This window comes from Zootoca vivipara, chromosome Z1 (genome assembly GCF_965207765.1).
Source record: "Zootoca vivipara chromosome Z1, rZooViv2.hap1.1, whole genome shotgun sequence".
Classification (NCBI taxonomy): Eukaryota; Metazoa; Chordata; class Lepidosauria; order Squamata; family Lacertidae; genus Zootoca; species Zootoca vivipara.
Window position 1 is genome coordinate 38,695,916 of NC_142583.1, and position 19,858 is coordinate 38,715,773.

General features: G+C 42.9%; 1 protein-coding gene across 1 annotated transcript; it reads right to left on the reverse strand.

Annotated features, from left to right (window-relative positions):
- Positions 1–2,800: 2,800 nt before the first annotated feature.
- CZ1H4orf51 (chromosome Z1 C4orf51 homolog) lies at positions 2,801–18,834 on the reverse strand. The gene is made up of 6 exons (XM_035111641.3): positions 18,467–18,834; positions 12,995–13,071; positions 10,448–10,512; positions 7,164–7,248; positions 6,959–7,050; positions 2,801–5,894 (listed from the first exon to the last, which is right to left on the reverse strand). Exons 1-6 carry the CDS (start codon positions 18,703–18,705, stop codon positions 5,844–5,846), a joined length of 609 nt encoding a protein of 202 aa, XP_034967532.1. The 5' UTR covers positions 18,706–18,834; the 3' UTR covers positions 2,801–5,843.
- Positions 18,835–19,858: the final 1,024 nt, after the last annotated feature.

The following is a 19,858-nucleotide window of genomic DNA, read 5'->3' on the forward strand; positions in this document are numbered from 1 at the left end:
GCTTTATTTTACAGTTACTGGAATGCGGATACAGCAATGCTAGGTTCGAGAAGAACTGGCATGCCAGTCAGCACTACTTGGGATTTGCTTAGTATACTATAGTGCTTGCTTTGGCCTCAGATCTGAGAGTTCAAGGATGAACTAGAGGAGCAGGAATTGCTTCTAGCTCTGCAAGGTTAAGGCTGTTTGACATGTTACATTTCCCCCAGCTGGCAGTAATAATATCTGTGTAGGCAAATGCATGGGCACTGTAGTGTTGGACATGTAATATGGTTTTACTCGGTGTACATGGACTGGGTAGACACTGTGCATACAGGCTGCCTCTTCCCTGCCCCCCCCCAAGCACTCCTACCACCCTTGAAATGTTACAGTGAACATGCATATTCCACAACAGAGATGAGGTTTTTTTTCCTTCCTAGAGATAATGTATGAAGTGGCCCTGAACACACGAGTGAACAGACACTTGGTGCAGATCAGGGAGGTGGAATCTGCAACCCTCCATCTGTTGTTAGACTTGTCTCCTATTGGCCTCCAGCACATAGCTGTCAAGTTCTCCCCTTTTTAAAGGGAAATTTCCTTATACTGAATAGGCTTCCTCGCGAGAAAAGGGAAAACTTGATAGTTATGCTCCAGCAAACATGGCCAGGGATGATGGGAGTTGTAGTCCAGCAACCTCTGGAGAGCCCAAGGTTCCCATTCCTGGTGCAGACAGACCTGTAAACAGCAAGTGCAATTCATACACGCACAAGGTCAGATTCTTCTGTAACTCAGGGCCACTTCTTACAATAAGTTTTGTATTTGAGTACAGCTATCCAAGTATCAGTTTTAAATGGGCCACATGTATTGCATTTAAATCACTGCTTTTCTTTGTAAAATAACTGGAGTCAGGAATCTGATCATTTCCCCATCATGTTTGTGTCTCGTTCGCTGAGAAGAGATGTGATTTAAACACACGTGCACCATTCAAAACTGATGCAAGGTCAATACAAAAAAAGTATCTCATACCAAGAAGCCCTCTTGATCATAGATCAAACATACACATTCTCAGTATGTATTAATGCAGTGATTACCTTGGTTTGCAAAGACAAGAGTGTACATTCTACAGAGATTAAATCCAGGAATAGGGATTTTTAAAAGGAAGGGTTTGCTATATTCTGGGTATAAATGCTCAGACTAAATAAAGGCAGGTTTTGCACAGTGCTTGAGTCTTGCACTAGTATGTTTCTCACTTGCAAAAAAAGGTAAGAAAAAAGTGTAGAAGATTTAAAGAAAATCTTTTGTCGACTGAAGAATTATCAGATTGTATATTTGAAAAGTTAATGGCGGAGTCTTATCAACATAAGAATGGTGCTTTTTAATCATATTATTCTGTTCTATATCCCCAACTGTTCAGCTATATTTTCAGATTTTGTGTCCCTATAAACATTACCCTTCATGTTATTTGTATTCCTTTGTATTATTTTGTTAATGCCTACTTAAGTATACTCTTCTAGGAAGCTAACTTTATATTTTCTTAAAGCTCTTACTTTGTGGTCATTAAAATGACATAAATATTGCACTTTATTGCAGTAAGAAGCAAATGTTGCATTCCTAATACAAAATCGAAGTCAATTGTTAACTTTTCCCAAGATTTAACTTTTCTCTCGCCCATGCACTGACATTTATTACGTATCATTATCACAGTTTCCTCCACTGAACATGTACGTGACAATAAGTCCAGATCTCTCTACATGCTCAAAGACCAGAAACTGTATACATTGGATGACAAAGAGGAAAGGAACCTAAATATTAGCAAGCTATAATACTAATGTAAAGTAACTACAATCAAAATAATGAGAGTCTGCACATGAGTTTAAACAGCAAGTGGCCTCCCCTAATTCAGCTACTATGGTAAAGTAAGTCATTATACTGTATTAGTTGTTCCTGACACATGTTGAGCCCTGTTTATTGCACTTAACTCTGCTAAAACTACTCTTTGTCAAAAACAAAAACAAAGGATGAATCCCAAACAAATGTTTTCAAATAAGGTCAGTGTCAGTACAGTGTCATGAATTGTGGCATTCCATCCTAAGATGATGTGGTGACTTTTGGTAGTCGCTGTTATGCTGTCACTTGATAGGTGGTACAAGGTACACCAGCACCATGCAAATCTTAGAAATCAGGTTGGCGCACGCACGCACACACACACACACACACACACACAAATGGTTTGATTTCCCATCATTCTGAGCAATTTTTTGTAGGTTTGGAGACTACCCATTTCTGATGTAACCATTTATTTAACTGCAGTCCTGCCACTGGATTGAATGGGCTCCATTATTTCCTCTGCTAGGAATTTTAAGAGAAGTTGTGATGCTGAAGCAGGACTTACTTGCTAGTCAATAATTTGTAATTAAGAATGGGGTAAATGAATAAGCAGTTGCTGCAGTTAACTAACTAAATATACCCAATACAGTTCTGGTCAGATTTGTCCAAACTGTCAAGTAGTGAGCCTTTTTTTAAAAGGCGGGGTAATTGGGAGAGAGACCAAGCAGTTTGTCAGCTGGAACACAAGAATAGGAATGTTAAAGGAATATTTTCTGTAATCCAAATGGTGCAATATAACATAGGAACTTCAATGAATGAAAGTATTACAATGCTCTAAGCAACTGAATGCCTTGGGTTTAACCATTTCCTTTTTGTATTTGTCTGTCATAGTGATGCTTAATGTAATTGGGCAGCTTTATTTAGCACTTTGAAACACTGAATTATTTCTGGAAAGTTAGTTATACATGATTTCCAAATAAGAGAGAGAGAGAGATGCATCAGGAAGTGTTTTTATTTTTTTAAGGAAAAAAAATACAGTATTTATCAAAGCCCTTGCATATACAATAATTGGTTTGCTGTTTGAAGCTAAAGAAAGGAATGCTCCCTACAGATATCCTTTGCTTGTTAAAAGACTTCACATTTCTACCAACATGCTCACTTTGTACCTGCTTTTCTCACTATGCATTCTTTAAGATAGGCTGGTTTCTTGTTTTCCATCTAGTAATTTGCTTACATTCTCAGCACTTTTCTCGCTTCCCCTCTCCGACCTTTCTAACTTGCTGTATCATATTCAAATATCACAGTCAAGGTTTGTGTACATTAATGGAAATTTGTATTGTATAAAGCTTTTTGCATTATAAGGCTGTACAGGGTCATTTTGACAGTAACTGGTATATTTCTTTGCATCTTACGTTGCATTGCCAATTTCTAGTGTATCCAGTTTGGAAGTATATATACTCTAATTAAAAAACAAAGTTGGCTATACTGTGGCATCATGTGTGCCTTTCTTTTCCATTGTTTCATTATTGGGTGTGCAGAGAATAAGGAATTTAGAAGGGAGACCTAAAACAAAACGTTGCAGTATGGAGTGATTACTTTGCAGGACTCTGCTATTTTGTTCCCATCCCCGGGTTTCCATTTTCCCTCCTCCCAACTGTCAAGACAACATTCTGTGGCCCAGAGCATGCCGAGTCCTCATTGGGCAGTTTTTCTGTCCCACCCACACTTTCAAGCCAAACTTCCCCCCCTAAAGATTAATTGTACTTCTGAAAACCTTGGAGTTTGCCCAAACCAGGTGATGCTTCTCTTTTGGGTATGGGTGGTGCTGTTTTGGATCCACAAGCAGTAGCACTTCAAGTCCAAATGTTGAAAACAGAGCAGATGCTGTTAAATGCTGGTGGGGAAAGTTGGTAATGCCTGTCTAGCTAGAAAAATTAGGGAAACTGAAATAAAAAGTTAGCATAATACTACAGTACTTTGGCAGAGCTGTTCTGATAAATTCCTATTTATGTTTCCAGGGTTACTTGGTGCTTCAGTTTAAATTGAGACACGGTGAGTGTGTTGCTACGGTAGGAATATATCATGCAACAGGCTCCAGGGACAGTGTTGTCTTTTTACACCTTTTCTATGTGTAATTTAGACTGCTGGTTTATCATCTATAAAGCCCTGTAGAATTTATGTCAATGCTTGAATTACAAGTTAAAATACATTCATATAGGCATATAACTGAGGCCACAAAAGTTCCTAGCCTGCAAAAAAAAAATTGGTAGCTTGTGGGCTGACTCCCTCCTCCAACAACAGCCCATTTGGTTTCTATACTGGGTGTGGAGGAGTGATGGGGTCCTCCATTAAATCTCTGCATGTTCACTAAATGTGCAGTTCCTTGTCACAAATGGCTACTGGGAGGGGGATTAACTATAGGGCTGAACATGGTTTACATTACAGTAAAGCAGTGAAATATGCTTCCTTTATGTTTCAGAAATAATTCCTGGAAACATCTTTTATTAATATTTAAAGGTAGTAGCTACTACTGCATCATTCTCCTTAAAAAGAAAAGCTACCAAAGATTATTTTTCTGCTCTAAATAATAATAGCTTGGAGGAAGGCAGTCTGAAGGTGTTCCTCCTAAACCCTTTTTTCCTCCTCAAACTGTTTTTTTTTCCAGCCCAGCTTCTGTTTCTTAATCATAAATTTACACCAATGATTAATAAGAACATAACAAAAAGTGCCGTGCTAAAGGTTTTGAACAGGGTTGAGGAACCTGTGATTCTCGAGAGCATGTTGTGCTACCCATCAGCCCCAGCCAACATGGCCACTGGGCAGGAATCATTTGATTCATATCCAGCAGCACCTGCAGGGCCACATGTTCCCCATCCCTGGTTTAGAACATCTGGTTCTGGAACCAAAAAATACATATGATCTCTTGCCTTTGGCTGATTGAACAATCTTTGGCCTCTTAAATGTGTTTGTTGTTTATCCCCCAGAGAGTGGGTGAGGGTGCTTTCACTCGATGTGTATGGCCTGATCTGTTTTCCCACAACAGCAACACTCCCTACCAACTCCTTTTCAGAAAGCTGTCATCAGTGCATGCACAAAAGGCTGCCTGAACTGTACACACATCCGCTTAACTTCAGCTTGCATTTTCACATAGGATGGAGGCCGGGTTTTTTGGGGGTGGGGAAACGCATCAAAGGGGAGCATTTCTCAAGAAACTACAGGACACAGATGGATTGTGGCTAACATCAAACACTAGCAGTGGAAGCACATTGGAAGCAGAGTAGATAGTAATGTGCAAATACAGTGGTACCTCGGTTTATGAACACAATTGGTTCCGGAAGTCTGTTCATAAACTGAAGCGTTCATAAACTGAAGCGAACTTTCCCATTGAAAGTAATGGAAAGTGGATTAATCCGTTCCAGATGGGTCCGCGGCGTTCATAAACCGAGGTGTTCATAAACAGAGGTGTTCATAAACCGAGGTTCCACTGTACCCTCAAAAACACTGAAAGAGCTTCTTGTATGGACAAGTATTTTATCAACAAGGTTAAACCAGAATGAATTCACAATTCCAGCCCTGTCCCCCAGTATCAATGCATTTTCTAGACATGCAGTAAAGCTTCTCCACCTGCAAGGGCTATTCCCATTCATTTCATGTAATTGGTATGAGCATTTCTTCGTGGATGTGACTGTGCTCCCCTCCTGCTATGAAATTAACAAAACCCATGCACAGAAGAAATCAGTGTGTGCATCAGAGCACCCACAAATCTCTGGAGCAAATTTAAAAAATGCAAATTCTTTACTGTCTCTTGAAATCTGCTGGTACTACCAGTATCTGCTGGTACTATTATTGTAAGATTTATTTTCTCTGGACTAAACACCCCCCCTCTCCCAGGTACCATATATGCTCTTTTTGCATGAATACTGCAAAACATTTTATGGGGTTTCTTCCATGTTTGGACCTTGCTTCTCCAGGAGTTGGTAACTGATTCAAAGAAACATGCATCTGGCTCCAGTTTAGGCAGGGCCATATCTGCACAGTCAGTTGAGGTCAGGAGGATGTTGAGGCACCTTTTCCATGATTTGCAACCCCTGAAACAAAAGAGATGGAAAATGCTTTCAGCGTACAGGTTTGCTTGTAAATGAATATCCACGGATGTTCAGCAGAACTCCAAACAGGAGTCTTCAAACTTGCTCAGTTTTTAATTGGGTGTCTTTTCTCCTGCCACTAAGGCCCTGTTGTTCAGTCATAGAATCATAGAACTGTAGAGTTGGAAGGGACCACAAGGGTCATGTAATCCAAGTCCATGCAATGCAGGAATCTTTCACCCAACATGGGGCTCGAACCCATGACTCCGGGATTAAGAGTCTCATGCTCCACCCACTGAGCTATCCACAGGGTTTTAGGATATGTTCTATTCCATTAAGATTGCATGGAAGAAGAGAGAGTAGACCATGACCCCTGATCCCAGCCCCTGCCAACCCCTTTCCCAAAACCTCTCACACACTGGAGAGATGTATTAAATGGAGAATGGTGCTAATTGTGCAAAGGCTGGAACTCATGAAGGCGCATGATCCCCTTATCAGCCCTTGTCAATGGTGGCTGGCTATAGCAGTGTGCACTGCTTCCGAGCCTGCAAACACATAATATATGGCATTCATAGAGCACTTCAATTCCATTACTGCCATCACGGTAGGGTTTCTCTGGAAGAGTTTATTATTATTATATTTTTATTATTTTACTTACTTACTTTATTTATTTATTTAACTACACTCAGAAGCTGCACTTGGTATACTTAAGTAAAGCTTCAACTGGCTTTGATGGTGATTAGGATCCAGCAAAGCAGGGATGGCGAACCTTAGCCAGCCTCCATCTATCTACCAGTAAGTGGCTGTCAGCTGCCTCCTCCTTAGTCTCGGTGTTGCCCCATGTAGGACTCAGCAGGGAGGAGGATGGGAACAAAACTAGATTTGAACTGACTTTGCCTGTATAACTCCCTCTTGGCCTCGCTGATGTGGTCCAAAGGAAAGCAGAGCAATACATTTGGCACCAGCTTGGCTGCAGGAGTTGCCTGAAGGAGGCATGCAAGGCGACATCCAACTGTCTTGGGGACTCCACTGGATACAACCCATAGCTTGCAAAGACCTTTACTTACCATTGAATCAGAACTCCCAGTAACAGGCCACCCAGTCAGAATATCCTGACTTGCAGCTGATGATGTCCCCATCTTTATTTCACTTTGGTTCTCTATAATTAACAGGGGGGAAATTAAAAGTAAAAGCAAAAGCTGGAAATTTTGCCATGGGAAAATGAAAAAACACACACAACTTCCACCAATTAAAGGAATCTGGAGTGCTCACCCTTTACCCTGGGGTATTTCATCGCCTGCTGAATTTGATACAGTGGTACTGCTGGTGATGGAATGATGACTGCATTATGATTCATCTGTTTTTTCAAAGGAATTGAACATAAGGTGATGAGATTGTAAAGTTGCATCAATTATAAAGAACACGCCTACCTATACAGCTGGGCGCCCTTCTTTGCCGTTACTGTTTTGTTTGCCATGAATTGTATCATGGACACTGGTTAGCTAGCAACATTCAGAGCCATTGGATAAATTCCAGGTGTTAAATTTCTAGAACGAGAAGCACCAGCGCTTGGCTGGAAGTCACCACTTCTGACCTATCAGCTCTCCCAGTGGATGCTTGAGGTGGAGTGACAGGATGCACTTACGGGAAGCACACTCTGTGCATGCTGAAGGCCACTCTCCTTGGCTACGTTCTGCATCCTGGAACTGAGCTCTGCCTCAGCAGAAGCCCCGCAAACCTCACTTTCTAAAATGAACCACAATCCCATTAGTTGAAGTTGAAATATTACGAGTACTGAACACAAACACATCCCATTGTTTCCATGCTCTGCTTCCTCCTCTCACATGGAGAAAACAATAATTATTCTCCTGGCAGAAACACCCTCTCTGTTGTCAGAGCTTAATTTGAGAGATGGCTCACTAGAACTTGGTCCTAATATCAGCATGTTATGCCAGGATGCACATATACCTTCAGGGTATTTGTGATACAATTGCCATCCATGTGGAAGGTGGTTTGCAGGGTCACCAAAGGGCAGGTCGCTGCCCTGGGGAGCTTGCAATCATACCAAACAGAGGTGAGGAGCCTTTGGCCTGTTGGTTATTGTTGAACTGCAACTCCCATCACCCATCAAAGATTGCCAATAGCCAGGGATGATGGGAGTTGTAGGCAGCAACATTTGAGAGGCGGGCAGGCTGCCCACACCTGCTCTAGAACATGGAAGGAGATATGCTCATGCATCATTGCAGTGATGTGCCCAGCCAGGGCCGTCTTAAACGCCCCTGCCGCTGTGGTGCGCCGGATCTCTCCGGCGCCCTCCCGCCCCGTTTCCCAGCGCGGCGGGCGGGTGGGCGCAGCGGCGGGCGGGCAGGCACAGTGCGATCTCTCTGGCACCCTCCCGCCCGGTTTCCCAGCGGCTCCCACAGGCGCAGCTGCGCGGCGGACCGGCGGATCGGCCAGCGGGCGGGCGCAGCTCGCGGCGCCTTTCTGGCGGGCCAGCGCCATGGTGCCCTGCGCCACCGGGGGTCTACCTAGAGCCGGGCCTGTGCCCAGCTTAAGGCACATTTTCCAGCCTCTTATTTCTGGGCACTGCTTCTTAATAGTGTGTGCATGCAAATACAAGCCTTTTTTAAAATTAAAAAAAATCAGGAAAATGGGTCTTTTTCTTTGCTCTATAGTAGTGCTAGGCCCAATCCTGCAACAGCAGAGTCTTCCCTGTAGGATGCAACAGAAGCATTGCAGCAAGAGAGAAAGGCTGCTTGCTTCTGTGAAGTGCTTGTGAGAGCGCACGTGCATGCAAAGGAGAGGTGTATGCAGTCTAAGTGCTGGAAATGAGGTGTGCCCTTTTGACCAAAGGATTTTTATTTTTAAATATAAATACCGGTATATATATTAGTAAACAAGAAGGCAATCCTTGAAATGGCAGGGCATCACTGTAGGGGTTGTTAAAATGAAATATAACTACTAAAAAATGAAAGGGTTGCAAAAAACATTTATAGATTAAAATGGGTAAGTAGCACAGTGACCTTTATCAAACAAACAAAGTGGGAGGGGAAGGAACTGTGTGTTGTTATTAATGATGTCACAAGCACAATCCAGTAAATCACGGATGGGGAAACTGTAGCCTCACCCCACCAGCTATTATTGGACTCCAACTCCCATCAGCCGCAACCAGCATGGCCAATGGGCAGGAATGTTGGGAGTTGTAGTCCGGCAACATTTGGAGTGCCACAGGTTCCCTACCTCTGAAGTAGCCACTCAAACACTTCTACACCTACGTTTAACTACTGCTAGTGGGAGGAGGGTTAAAAGCTGGTTTGCCACTAAGAGAAAAGCAAGGGAAGAATAACATTTTCTACATTTCAAAAAATGCATCATGTGTACAAGCAATTTGGACCATCCTGCAGGTGCCTGCAGATTTACACCAGCCTTTGCCAACTCCAGCTGGTTTTGGACTACAACTCCCATCAGCCCCAAGCAGCATGTGTCAGCTGAGGCTGATGGGAGTTGTAGTCCAAAAAGCGGGAAGGCCCCGTTTTGGCAACAGCTGCTTTACATTGCCAAGTCAGTGCTCAACCACTTAAGCCATACATTGCTAGGTCACTTTCACAACTACAGCCGAAGGAGTAGCATCTGTGAGCACATCCCCTTATAAACCTGGCACCCAAAGATCCAAGGCTTGGCCATGAAATAAGTCAAAATCTCACATAAACTGGTACACACACTCTCTTCATCACTCAATATGCCAAATCTCACACCACTTTATTTTGTGGCCACACGAGAATAAAAAGCCAACCACATTTCAAGGGAATCCTGCTGGAGCCAATAGGATTATTCTGTGATACATGGCTGGAAGACTGCAGACTCATTATTCTGCATTTTTGCTCGTCTCATCTATGCAATTTTCACTAGCTTCCCTGCTTCAGAATGCTCAAGTGTAGACAATCAGAGGCAAAGGGAGAAGAAAGAATTGCTATATTCGCCTTGCATGTCATGCCTTCCAACATGACAAGTCTTCATTGGGCAGTGGATGCACTTGTAAGGTTCAGGATGAAATTACACAACATAGGTGTAAATGTGTGCAGTGAAACAGCTTCCTCTTCTACCCCAGGGGTGGGGTGGGGGAGCTCCACGGAAATGTCTATTTGGGGGGAGAAGCTGTGGCAGGAGGAGGTACTCAATCTGTCTAACACCCAGTGCTTTTTCTTCTAGAAAAACAGGTGCCGGTACTCACCATGAAGTTGTTACAGTAAGTGCCACACTTTTTAACAACAACAAAAAGAGATGCAGGTAACTGCATACCCTTGAGTACCCTGGGGGGGGGGGGAAGCACTGCTAGCACCCATCACATTCCTTGCAACCCCCAGGGAATTCCAGCCTATTGCTGAAAGAAAAAAACCCAACCACCCATATCTGGAACTCCTAATATCTGCTTTTCTCAAGAAGTGGCTTCATGCTGTGTGTATGTGTGCTCGTGTTCACATCCATTTGCACATAATGAGTAGTTGGTCCTCAAACGACACATACACAAAGACACAAATATCTAGTGCTTTACTCACTTTTTGAGAATGCTGCTGAAATTTCTTCCTATTACTTGCAGACTTTAAGAAACTTGGTTGACAGCCTAGAGGGGACAAACAGGAAAAAGATTTTTCCCTCCACGAGGAATTTCCCTGAGTCCAATTTTTTTTACAAACAGCAAGGCATAACACAACTGCTTTTCATTCTTCATAAGTGAAACATGCATGGAGTTAGATCAGATGCAAGCCTAACCTGAATGGAAAAATAATCTCAGTTATTGAACATTCTCAATTCTCTTCTCTAGATACCTGCTTTTGTCTACCTTGTGTAGGGTGGACACTTATGCATTGCAAAAAAAGAAAAAGAAAAGAAAAAAGAAAATACAGCACCAAGGGAAAAGAAGGAAGTGGATAGGTATTTGCATATGTTAATATATATGTACATGTATGAATAATTGCTATAATCTAAACAGAAATAGACCAAGATACAGAAGATATAGACAGTCACATACATTACTATCAGGTGAGCATGAAAAAATGCACATCTGATTTTTCATAAGTCCTCTTTGTGGCAGAAATTAGGGGCAGGCAAGTCAGGTGAGCACCTGGAATGTCAAGATTGGTGATGCACTGAAGATAGAGGACAGTGGGCTCTGGGGGTGCCTGTCTTGGGCTGTCTATTCTGATATCCCCTCAGCAAGCTGTAGCAAAAGTTAGTGCAGTTTGCTGTCCCTTGTGAAGCTGGCAGTTGACTTGTGCAGCCACTGCTGCGTTAAAATTCTCTTCCTCTCACATGCAGGAAAATTTACAACATCAGTCAGTGCGCATTCAAGAAACACCATTGGTCAGAATGATTACAATCAAATCTTTGCATATTATGTTCATTGTCTTATGCAACAGAGATCAATGTGTGGAAACTCCGCATCATGTAACAAGAAGTTGAACAAATGGGGGAAACAAAATATTAAAAATCCTTCCAGTAGCACTTTAGAGACCAACTAAATTTGTCATTGGTATGAGCTTCCGTGTGCATGCACACTTCTTCAGAAGTTTATCATCTAACCTCCAAAATCGCCAAATAATCTATCCCTCCTAATTTGGCACTTGCTTTATTATCACTAGGTAAAGGTAAAGGTAAAGGGACCCCTGACCATTAGGTCCAGTCGTGACCGACTCTGGGGTTGCGCGCTCATCTCGCATTATTGGCCGAGGGAGCCGGCGTATAGCCTCCAGGTCATGTGGCCAGCATGACAAAGCTGCTTCTGGCAAACCAGAGCAGCACATGGAAACGCCGTTTACCTTCCCGCTGTAGCGGTTCCTATTTATCTACTTGCATTTTGACGTGCTTTCGAACTGCTAGGTTGGCAGGAGCTGGGACCAAGCAACGGGAGCTCACCCCGTCACAGGGATTCGAACCGCCGACCTTCTGATCAGCAAGCCCTAGGCTCAGTGGTTTAACCACAGCGCCACCTGGGTCCCACTAGATCTGACCCCAAACTCCACCCTTAACTCTAAAGAATTAATTTCCTTCCTATTCACAGCAGCCAGACTAGTTATTGCCCAACAATGGAAGGGAACCTCTAATATACCAATAGAGGCTTGGGTTAATAACATCTGGAGTATTGCTCTATCAGAATGCCTCACAGACCATTGGCGAAAAATCAAAGGCATCTCCGAAAAAGATACCTTTGATACAATCTGCTTTTCCTTTTTCTCTTTTATTGAAGAAGAACAGGATATTTTAATGCCATCATCATCAGGTGTCTGTGGAGGGGATATATTAATTGAAAATGTTGTACTGTAACTTTTGAATAAATGTGTGTGTGTTTCTTAATAAAAAGACACCGAAGAGGAATGGGAGGCCACCAAAGACCTCCGTTTATCTAGGGCTGGCCTAGTCACTCTCTTCTACTTACAATCCCATGTGAATAACAAGTGAGAGAGTCACCTCTAAATGCATCCTTGCATGCATCTATGTGGCACAGTCAATAAAGTGTTGGGTGTGCATCCGAGAGCTTCCAATCTCTGTTTAAGCATGAATTCCAATGGGCAGCCTTGGATAAGAAACATTTCCTCAGTCTAATGTCCCTCACAAGGCTGTTGTGATGCGAGAGTGAAAACCTCCTATGTGCCGCACATAAATGCGATGGGGACAGATAGCTCTGTGAACAGAGCTTTTCAAGTTACTCAGCTGAATTAGATTCTGGCTGGTTTTGGAATGAGCGTTGCTCTATGGCACCATCTAGAGGTTGCCTGCCAGCACAGCACACACCACAGCTGCTGCCAGCTCTATACACTGCTATCCAGTATCTATACACTGCTATATCTCCCTTCATATTTCTCTTATGTGTCCAGCTAAAGACTTCTCTTGCCCAGAAAGTTTCTTCTTGGTTTTCCCGGCTGCATCGTGAATTGATGTTTTAAAGCCCGATTACAAACCCCCCTCATTTGCTACAGAATCATAGCTGCCAAGTTCTCCCTTTTTTAAAGGGAAATTCCCTTATGCTGAATAGGTTTCCTCGCGAGAAAAGGGAAAACTTGGCAGCTATGTACAGAATCATAGGAGTCACGCCTCTTTCTTTTTACCCTTGTCGGTTGTCACACCATGCTTAGGATTTCCGTAGTTTCCAGAAAGATGATGAAGCCGGTTTATCAAAAACACTCTGGAAAAAAACACAAAAAGGAGATATGAACTCATGCAGAAATTACTGGAAGGAAAAGTAAGAAGTGAACTCTACATAAGGGTTAGGCATTTGAGTACGATGTTTTTTTATTAATTTTATCTAATTTATATTGTGTCCTTCCCCCTGAAGCCCAGGGAGTCAATAACGAAACCATTCTAAAAAATGTTCTCTCAAGCAGAGATCTCAGTGTTGCCCTGACCAGTGCCCTTCAAACCTTAAATGCATGGGTAAAACAGAATGTTTTTAAATTCCTCCTGAAAGTCAGTGATGAGGGAGACGGACATATTTCACCAGGGATGGGAATCCACAAGCAGCCACCAAAAAGGCTTTGTCACACATCAACCAGACAGCACCCAATGGACATACAGCCAAGAAAGCCTCACCTGCTGATTGTAGGTTCTGAGATAGCTGGTTTGGGGGGGAGAGGCAGACTTTTATGTACTGGGGTTCCAATAAGCTATTAAGCGCTTTATATACTAGTACTGGGACACAGGTGGCGCTGTGGGTTAAACCACAGAGCCTAGGGCTTGCTGATCAGAAGGTTGGCGGTTCGAATCCCCGCGACGGGGTGAGTGCCCATTGCTCGGTCCCAGCTCCTGCCAACCTAGCAGTTTGAAAGCACATCAAAGTGCAAGTAGATAAATAGGTACCGCTCCGGCGGGAAGGTAAATGGTGTGCTGCTCTGGTTCGCCAGAAGCGGCTTTGTCATGCTGGCCACATGACCTGGAAGCTGTACGCCAGCTCCCTCGGCCAATAATGAGAGATGAGCGCCGCAACCCCAGAGTCGGTCACAACTGGACCTAATGGTCAGGGGTCCCTTTACCCTTTACCTTTATACACTACTAGTACTAGCACTATAAATTAGGCCCAGAAGCTCACTGGCAGGGCCAAAGCAAGGTATTTTGCTGCCTGAGGTAAAGTTGGAAATGACCCCAACAAATCAAGGTGTCTATAGTACCAAACACCAGCTAGGTTATTTTGGTACCTGAGGCAGAAAATCTCACCATGCAACTCACCACACCCTGGAAGTAAATATATAATAATAGTAAATTAAATACCTTTACATTTAGCTGCTTTTTCATGACACCCACGATCTGTTGCCTCTCTGTGCCTAGTTATATGGCAGTTATAGCTACCTTACAGTTCACATTGGAAGGAGAACCTAAGCAAGTCACACTTTCTGAAACCCTACAAACTCTGAAACACTTCTGTTGATGTTGCAATGCCATTCTACATGCAATCAATGTGTACACATATGCTCATACACAATGTGCACACAAATGCATTTATTACTGGAAATAGCATACAAAAATACATTTGATGAAGCAAAACTGTGTATATGAAGCAAAATTGCATACAAAATTGTGGTATTAGGAAGTATTGGCACTGAATGATAGGCCTACAAATTGTCATGGGGATTTTTAAAATTTGCAGACTGATGAGAAAATGTGGAGAAATGAGTTTAAGATTGGAAGAACAAGAAACCAAAATTGTCAGATTCACCCACTTACAGGCTGAAGGACAGATATAGGACACCACAGGATAACAGAAGCATTCACATCCTACTTTCTCTGAAAGAGTATTTCTTAACTTGTGAACAGGCAAGAGAACAGAACACTCCAGAACAGAGCAACGGCTCTGTTTGAATGACAGAAGAATCACACTGGAGGCTAAGCTGGAAGAAGGAAAATCCAGACTGACATCTGAAGGGCTTGAAAATACATAAAATCGCTAACCCTGAAGACATGATGGATTGGATAATGTGCAGTCTGGATGCTTGCCAGATCAATATTTAAAATGCAAGAAACACTGTGAAGAGCTACAGCAACAGAAAAGGCATTACCATCAATTCAGAAGTAGTTTCACTCCCTCGCCTTTCCCACAAATTATGCCCAGCCAAGGAACATAATTTGCTGCTTGGAGTTCCCCCTGACCTGTGGAATGGTAGTATAATATCTGTTTGTCTGGCTATGAGTAATATTAATGGAGGGCTTCTAGAGGGTGGGCAAGGAGGGCAAGGTATATATGGAGTTCACCGCAGCTTGAGATACTTTTAACTAGTGCAGTAGGCTACAAAGGGCAGGGCGTCACTGCTGCTCCATTGCAGCAGTAACATCCATTCCTATTTATCTTACAAGCTTATAGAGGCAGCGGTGAATTCTGCACACACACACACTCCCTCTGGTCACACCCTTCCAATAAAAAGGGTTTTTTTTGGGGGGGGGGTTGGAAGGATCAGTATGACCACAATGCTGTGCCATCTCCCTGGAGAGGTCTGTGAAACTATAGTGTTCCAAAATTAAGGAAACTTAACTATGTACAACAGGAGTGTTTTATAGAGGCAGACCCTCTCAGAGGTCCAGAAAGGCCAGGGCCACTTCTGAAGCCCCTGCAGCCATAATAAAGGTTAAAAAAAATGATAAACACAGAGAAACAAAATAATGCACCCCAAAACAAGAGTGGTTTGTTTCTATAATCGGGTTGGATTAGATTATGCTTGGGGTCCCTTTGTACTCTACAATTCTATTATTAGACTGTCTCGCCGAGTGGTGCATGCTCCATTTAACACTGGGTCCTAAAAAACCTACATTGGCTCCCGGTACATTTCCGAGCACAATTCAAAGTGTTGGTGCTGGCCTTTAAAGCCCTAAACGGCCTTGGCTCAGAATACCTGAAGGAGCATCTCCACCCCCATCATTCAGCCCAAACACTGAGGTCCAGCACCAAGGGACTTCTGGTGGTTCCCTCACTGCGAGATGTGAGGTTTCAGGGAAGCAGGCAGAGGGCCTTCTCGGTAGTGGCACCCGCCCTGTGGAACACCCTCCCATCAGATGTCAAGGAAATAAACAACTATACTGTATGGCTTTTAGAAGACATATGAAGGCAGAAGACATCTGTATCGAGGAATTTTTAATGTCTAATGTTCTACATTTTTTTAATGTGCTATAAGCCGCCCAGAGTGGCTGGGGAAACCCAGCCAGATGGGTGGGGCATAAATATTATTACTATTATTATTATTATTGTTGTTGTTGTTGTTGTTGTTGTTATTATTATTATTTCTGTGATCTGACTGGAGGTTCTACATCCCTGCTTTCAAAACATAGATCACCATTCTAAGAATTTCTAACGAAGAGAAGGATATCTAAATAAAACAAATGACTCTACACTGAAACAGTGGAATCGTACAGAAAGGGCAAATACCAAGTGACCAGCCCTCAGGCAGGTGCAGGGCTGTTATGGAGAAGGTTCCTCATAGGAGCTGCCTCTCCTACACGACTCTCTTATACAGTACAAGCATTTCCAGAGCAACATTGAATCCAGGCAGCTGCAATGCCACACTCATAACATACGAATCAGGCCTGTTTTCTCCCTGGTGCTATTTCAGGATCTGCTAATGGTCTGTATAGGACAGAAGTTTAGCTTACAGGAACTATGATGCTATAAGCTCCCACAACTGAGACCCCAAGCTCATCTGTGTGTCTGTTTAAACCCTGTTTTCGCTGATGGGCACAACTCCTATTTTCTGATCTGTCATATAGCAAATATGAGCAGCTGTTTTTCATTATAAGATGAAATTTGGCATAAACAATGAGATCATTTTCTCCTTACTGACAGCATGTACATAAAAATTTAAACACACACACACACACGGAATTAACTCTATTCTTACTAACAAGAAATCGTATCAAAGCACGACTTTTAAGCTGACCACCCAGGATCTTCCAAGATTTGAGGACTGCTTCACTGCTTGCTTGTTTAAATATATTCCACAACTGCTAGCTTTGTTATTATAAGCATAAGATGCACTGCAAGTTTTTCTACCATCTATCATTAACTATAAATGATGCACACAATTTTCTCAAGGCCTTCTCATTATACAGTGGGTGCCATTCCATTAACCATCTCTTCCCGCATTACTACTTGCACACAATTACTATAGACACAGGGCCATAAGAAGCAAGTGGCAACCCTTTCAAATACTTACAGATTTTTGCAATGTGCATGAATGCACATAATTCAAATTTGCAGAAAAAGCTCTTGCTGTTGGATGGCAACAAGAGCTTTACCACCCTTGTTTGGTGCTTTCTGCAGAGTATCAAACTGGTTAGGCTTGATGGTCAGTCTTGGATAGTAGAATGAAGGACCACTAGCTAGTATGAGCACACTCAGGATGTACATGCATGCTCTCTTGGTACTTAGTCAACAGAAGAGAATCAACAAATTAGAAGCTGGGGACAACCACAAAAGGAAATGACTACTGGTATGAATAGGAGAGATTAAAGTTGCTTCTCAGGTACAGATTCAAATGTTTGTGGGTCTAATTCAAATGGGGAAAAGGTGGATTAACAGCCAAATAATGCTCAAATGGGGACAGGCCCGTTGTTATTTACCAAACCTGCTAATGTTCAGGATCTGGGATGAAAGCTTTTAAGTTACACATAATTCTTCAGTGCAAGATGAAAGCTGGACAAAACAAAAATAGGATTTTATTTTTTTAAAAAAAACTGCCACAGATCTCAGTACTATCCCACTGAATCTCGGAGCCTCGAATACAATCACTAGGTTGAAGAAAAACTATATTCTAGTGATATATGACAAACACAAACATTTTCAACAAATTACCAAGACACGTAAAATGCTGCCTCAAGCATCCATTTGAACATCAGCAAAAATTGACTCACTGACACCTAACAATATAACACCGACTCAAACTTTCACCTGATATTCTTAAGCCTCGAATGACAAATGAGACCTTGTTAGCTGTATAATGTTAATCCATATTTATCTCATTGACGTTAAATCATTTTGTGAGGTAATGTGCTTTGTATCTCAGCAAACCAACCAGCTGTTTTTCAGGACATGTATCTAAGAGTTCCATGTTTGCTTTCAGACAGCACTAATTGTATCCAGAGCTGTATAACAAGGAGCACAAATTCAGGACAACCAACCAACCAAACATGTCAAAGGGAGGGGTATCAAAGCCCAAGGTTAGTTGCTCATCCTTTCCACACCCTTCTAGATTTAGCTACCTGCCTGATGGGAGCATTTTTGCTTTCTTTCTTTAGGCCCAACTGTTAGGGTGTCAAAGGCCAGTTTCATAACAGCCAGTTATCTGCTGTTTTGTGCAAGAAATCTTTGACTTGAAGTTTTACGGACGGTCTCTTTTACCAGTGCCGGTCCAAGACTTTTTGCAGCCTGAGTACCAACCCTTTAAAAGGGAACAAGTCCCATTGAACTTAGCAGGATTTACTTGTGAGTAGACATGCAGAAGATGGCACTGTCAAGATGACGATTCTTGCCTTCATCTTCTCTCTCCCCCCCCCCACCCTTTCTTCATGGGCCAGCTTTGACCTTCCAGTAAGAAAATGCTTACTCTGTTGGATGAGGCTTGTGGATCCTGGTAGGAGAGGAGGGGGTGACGTGGCAATAGGCAGAGCCATCCAGCTTTTTATTTCCATAAGCCCCGGAATAGGTGGTGGAGCAGCTGGCGTCTTCTTGCATGTGCTGTTCCCAGGCTCGGCCCGCATGGCGTTTGATCTCTTCTAAAGCTTCAGAAGAAAGAGGGCTGAAGGGCAGCGTCAGCCCGGGAGCCAAGAACATATACTTGGCCATGTGGAGGCCTCCTTCAAAGCTGAACTGCAGTTTTACATAACTTTTAAGCAATTCTTTCTCCCTGCTGTTGTCAGTAACTTCGCTTGCTTGTGTGGCCTGGCCAACTTAGAGGAAGTGGAGGGGGGGCGGGGAGAAAGGCCTTGCTCTTGTTCATAAACGTTGCTAAGCAACAGGTCCTGGAATCAGAAGCATTGTGTACATCAGATTAAAAAAAAAAAAAAGGCAGAGGGGCAAGAGAGTTTTGAAGAAAAACCAATATTCAGCACAGGCTTAAGACAGCGTGTTGACCTGCTCACAAGGAAATGTGAATAGGATCGTGCTCTAAAGCCCACCATATTCAATGGCATTGTGGGTTTCTTTGGCGCCGACACCCCGTTTTACCACCTCCTCAGATATAGTGTCTTCCACTCCCAGGAGGTAGTTAATTTGAAATTGCCACTGCTCCTAGCTCCCTACTCACTATCACCAGTTTGGATTGGGCTCCCCACTTTAGCCCCCAAGGCAGAAGTGGAGGAATGTCTTGTCTTATGGGTTGGTTTGGGCCCACATCCTTCCATCCTGTCCCCCGTCCCTTCTCACACAGCAACTAAGCACAGAGGGAACATTTCCCATTGGATAGCTGGCATAGCTCAGTTGATGGGAGCATGAGACTCTTAAGCTCAGGGTTGTGGGTTCGAGTTCCATGCTGCACAAAAGATTCCAGGGGGCTGGACTAGATGACCCTTGGTGTACCTTCCAGCTCTAGGATTATATGATAAGAGTAAGAGCTTCCAATTTGCTGGAGGTTTGTTTTCCCTAGCAGCTGTGGAAAAATATGATGAATGAATACTCCCTTTTGCTGCGTGGGACATTGGGGAGTTGGAGGGAGTATGTGTGAGAGAATGGGGGGGGAGTATGTGTGAAAGATAAAAAGTGTTGGAGGTGATGATTTTGACACCATCACCATCCCTAGTCTTCCTTCCCTCCACCAAATAGCGGCTTCTCAGACACTGGATTAAAGACAGCACACAACTTTGGTTTTACTAAACCATCCTTTTCCATCCAGTCCCAAAAGGAAAGGGGAAAAAATGGGTTGCTTTTCAACAGATATTATCTGGTTACATTTTCACAAAAGTGTTCTACTGTACCACTACTGTAAAAAAATAAAAATAAA

Excerpts from the sequence above, each read along its gene's own strand:
- CZ1H4orf51 (XM_035111641.3), bottom strand. The coding sequence starts at position 18,705 with ATGGCCAAGTATATGTTCTTGGCTCCCGGGCTGACGCTGCCCTTCAGC. Across the intron at positions 7,051-7,163 it reads GAAATACCCCAGGGTAAAGG|AGAACCAAAGTGAAATAAAG; the intron begins GTGAGCACTCCA and ends TGTTAATTATAG. Across the intron at positions 5,895-6,958 it reads CTGGGAGTTCTGATTCAATG|GGGTTGCAAATCATGGAAAA; the intron begins GTAAGTAAAGGT and ends CTTTTGTTTCAG.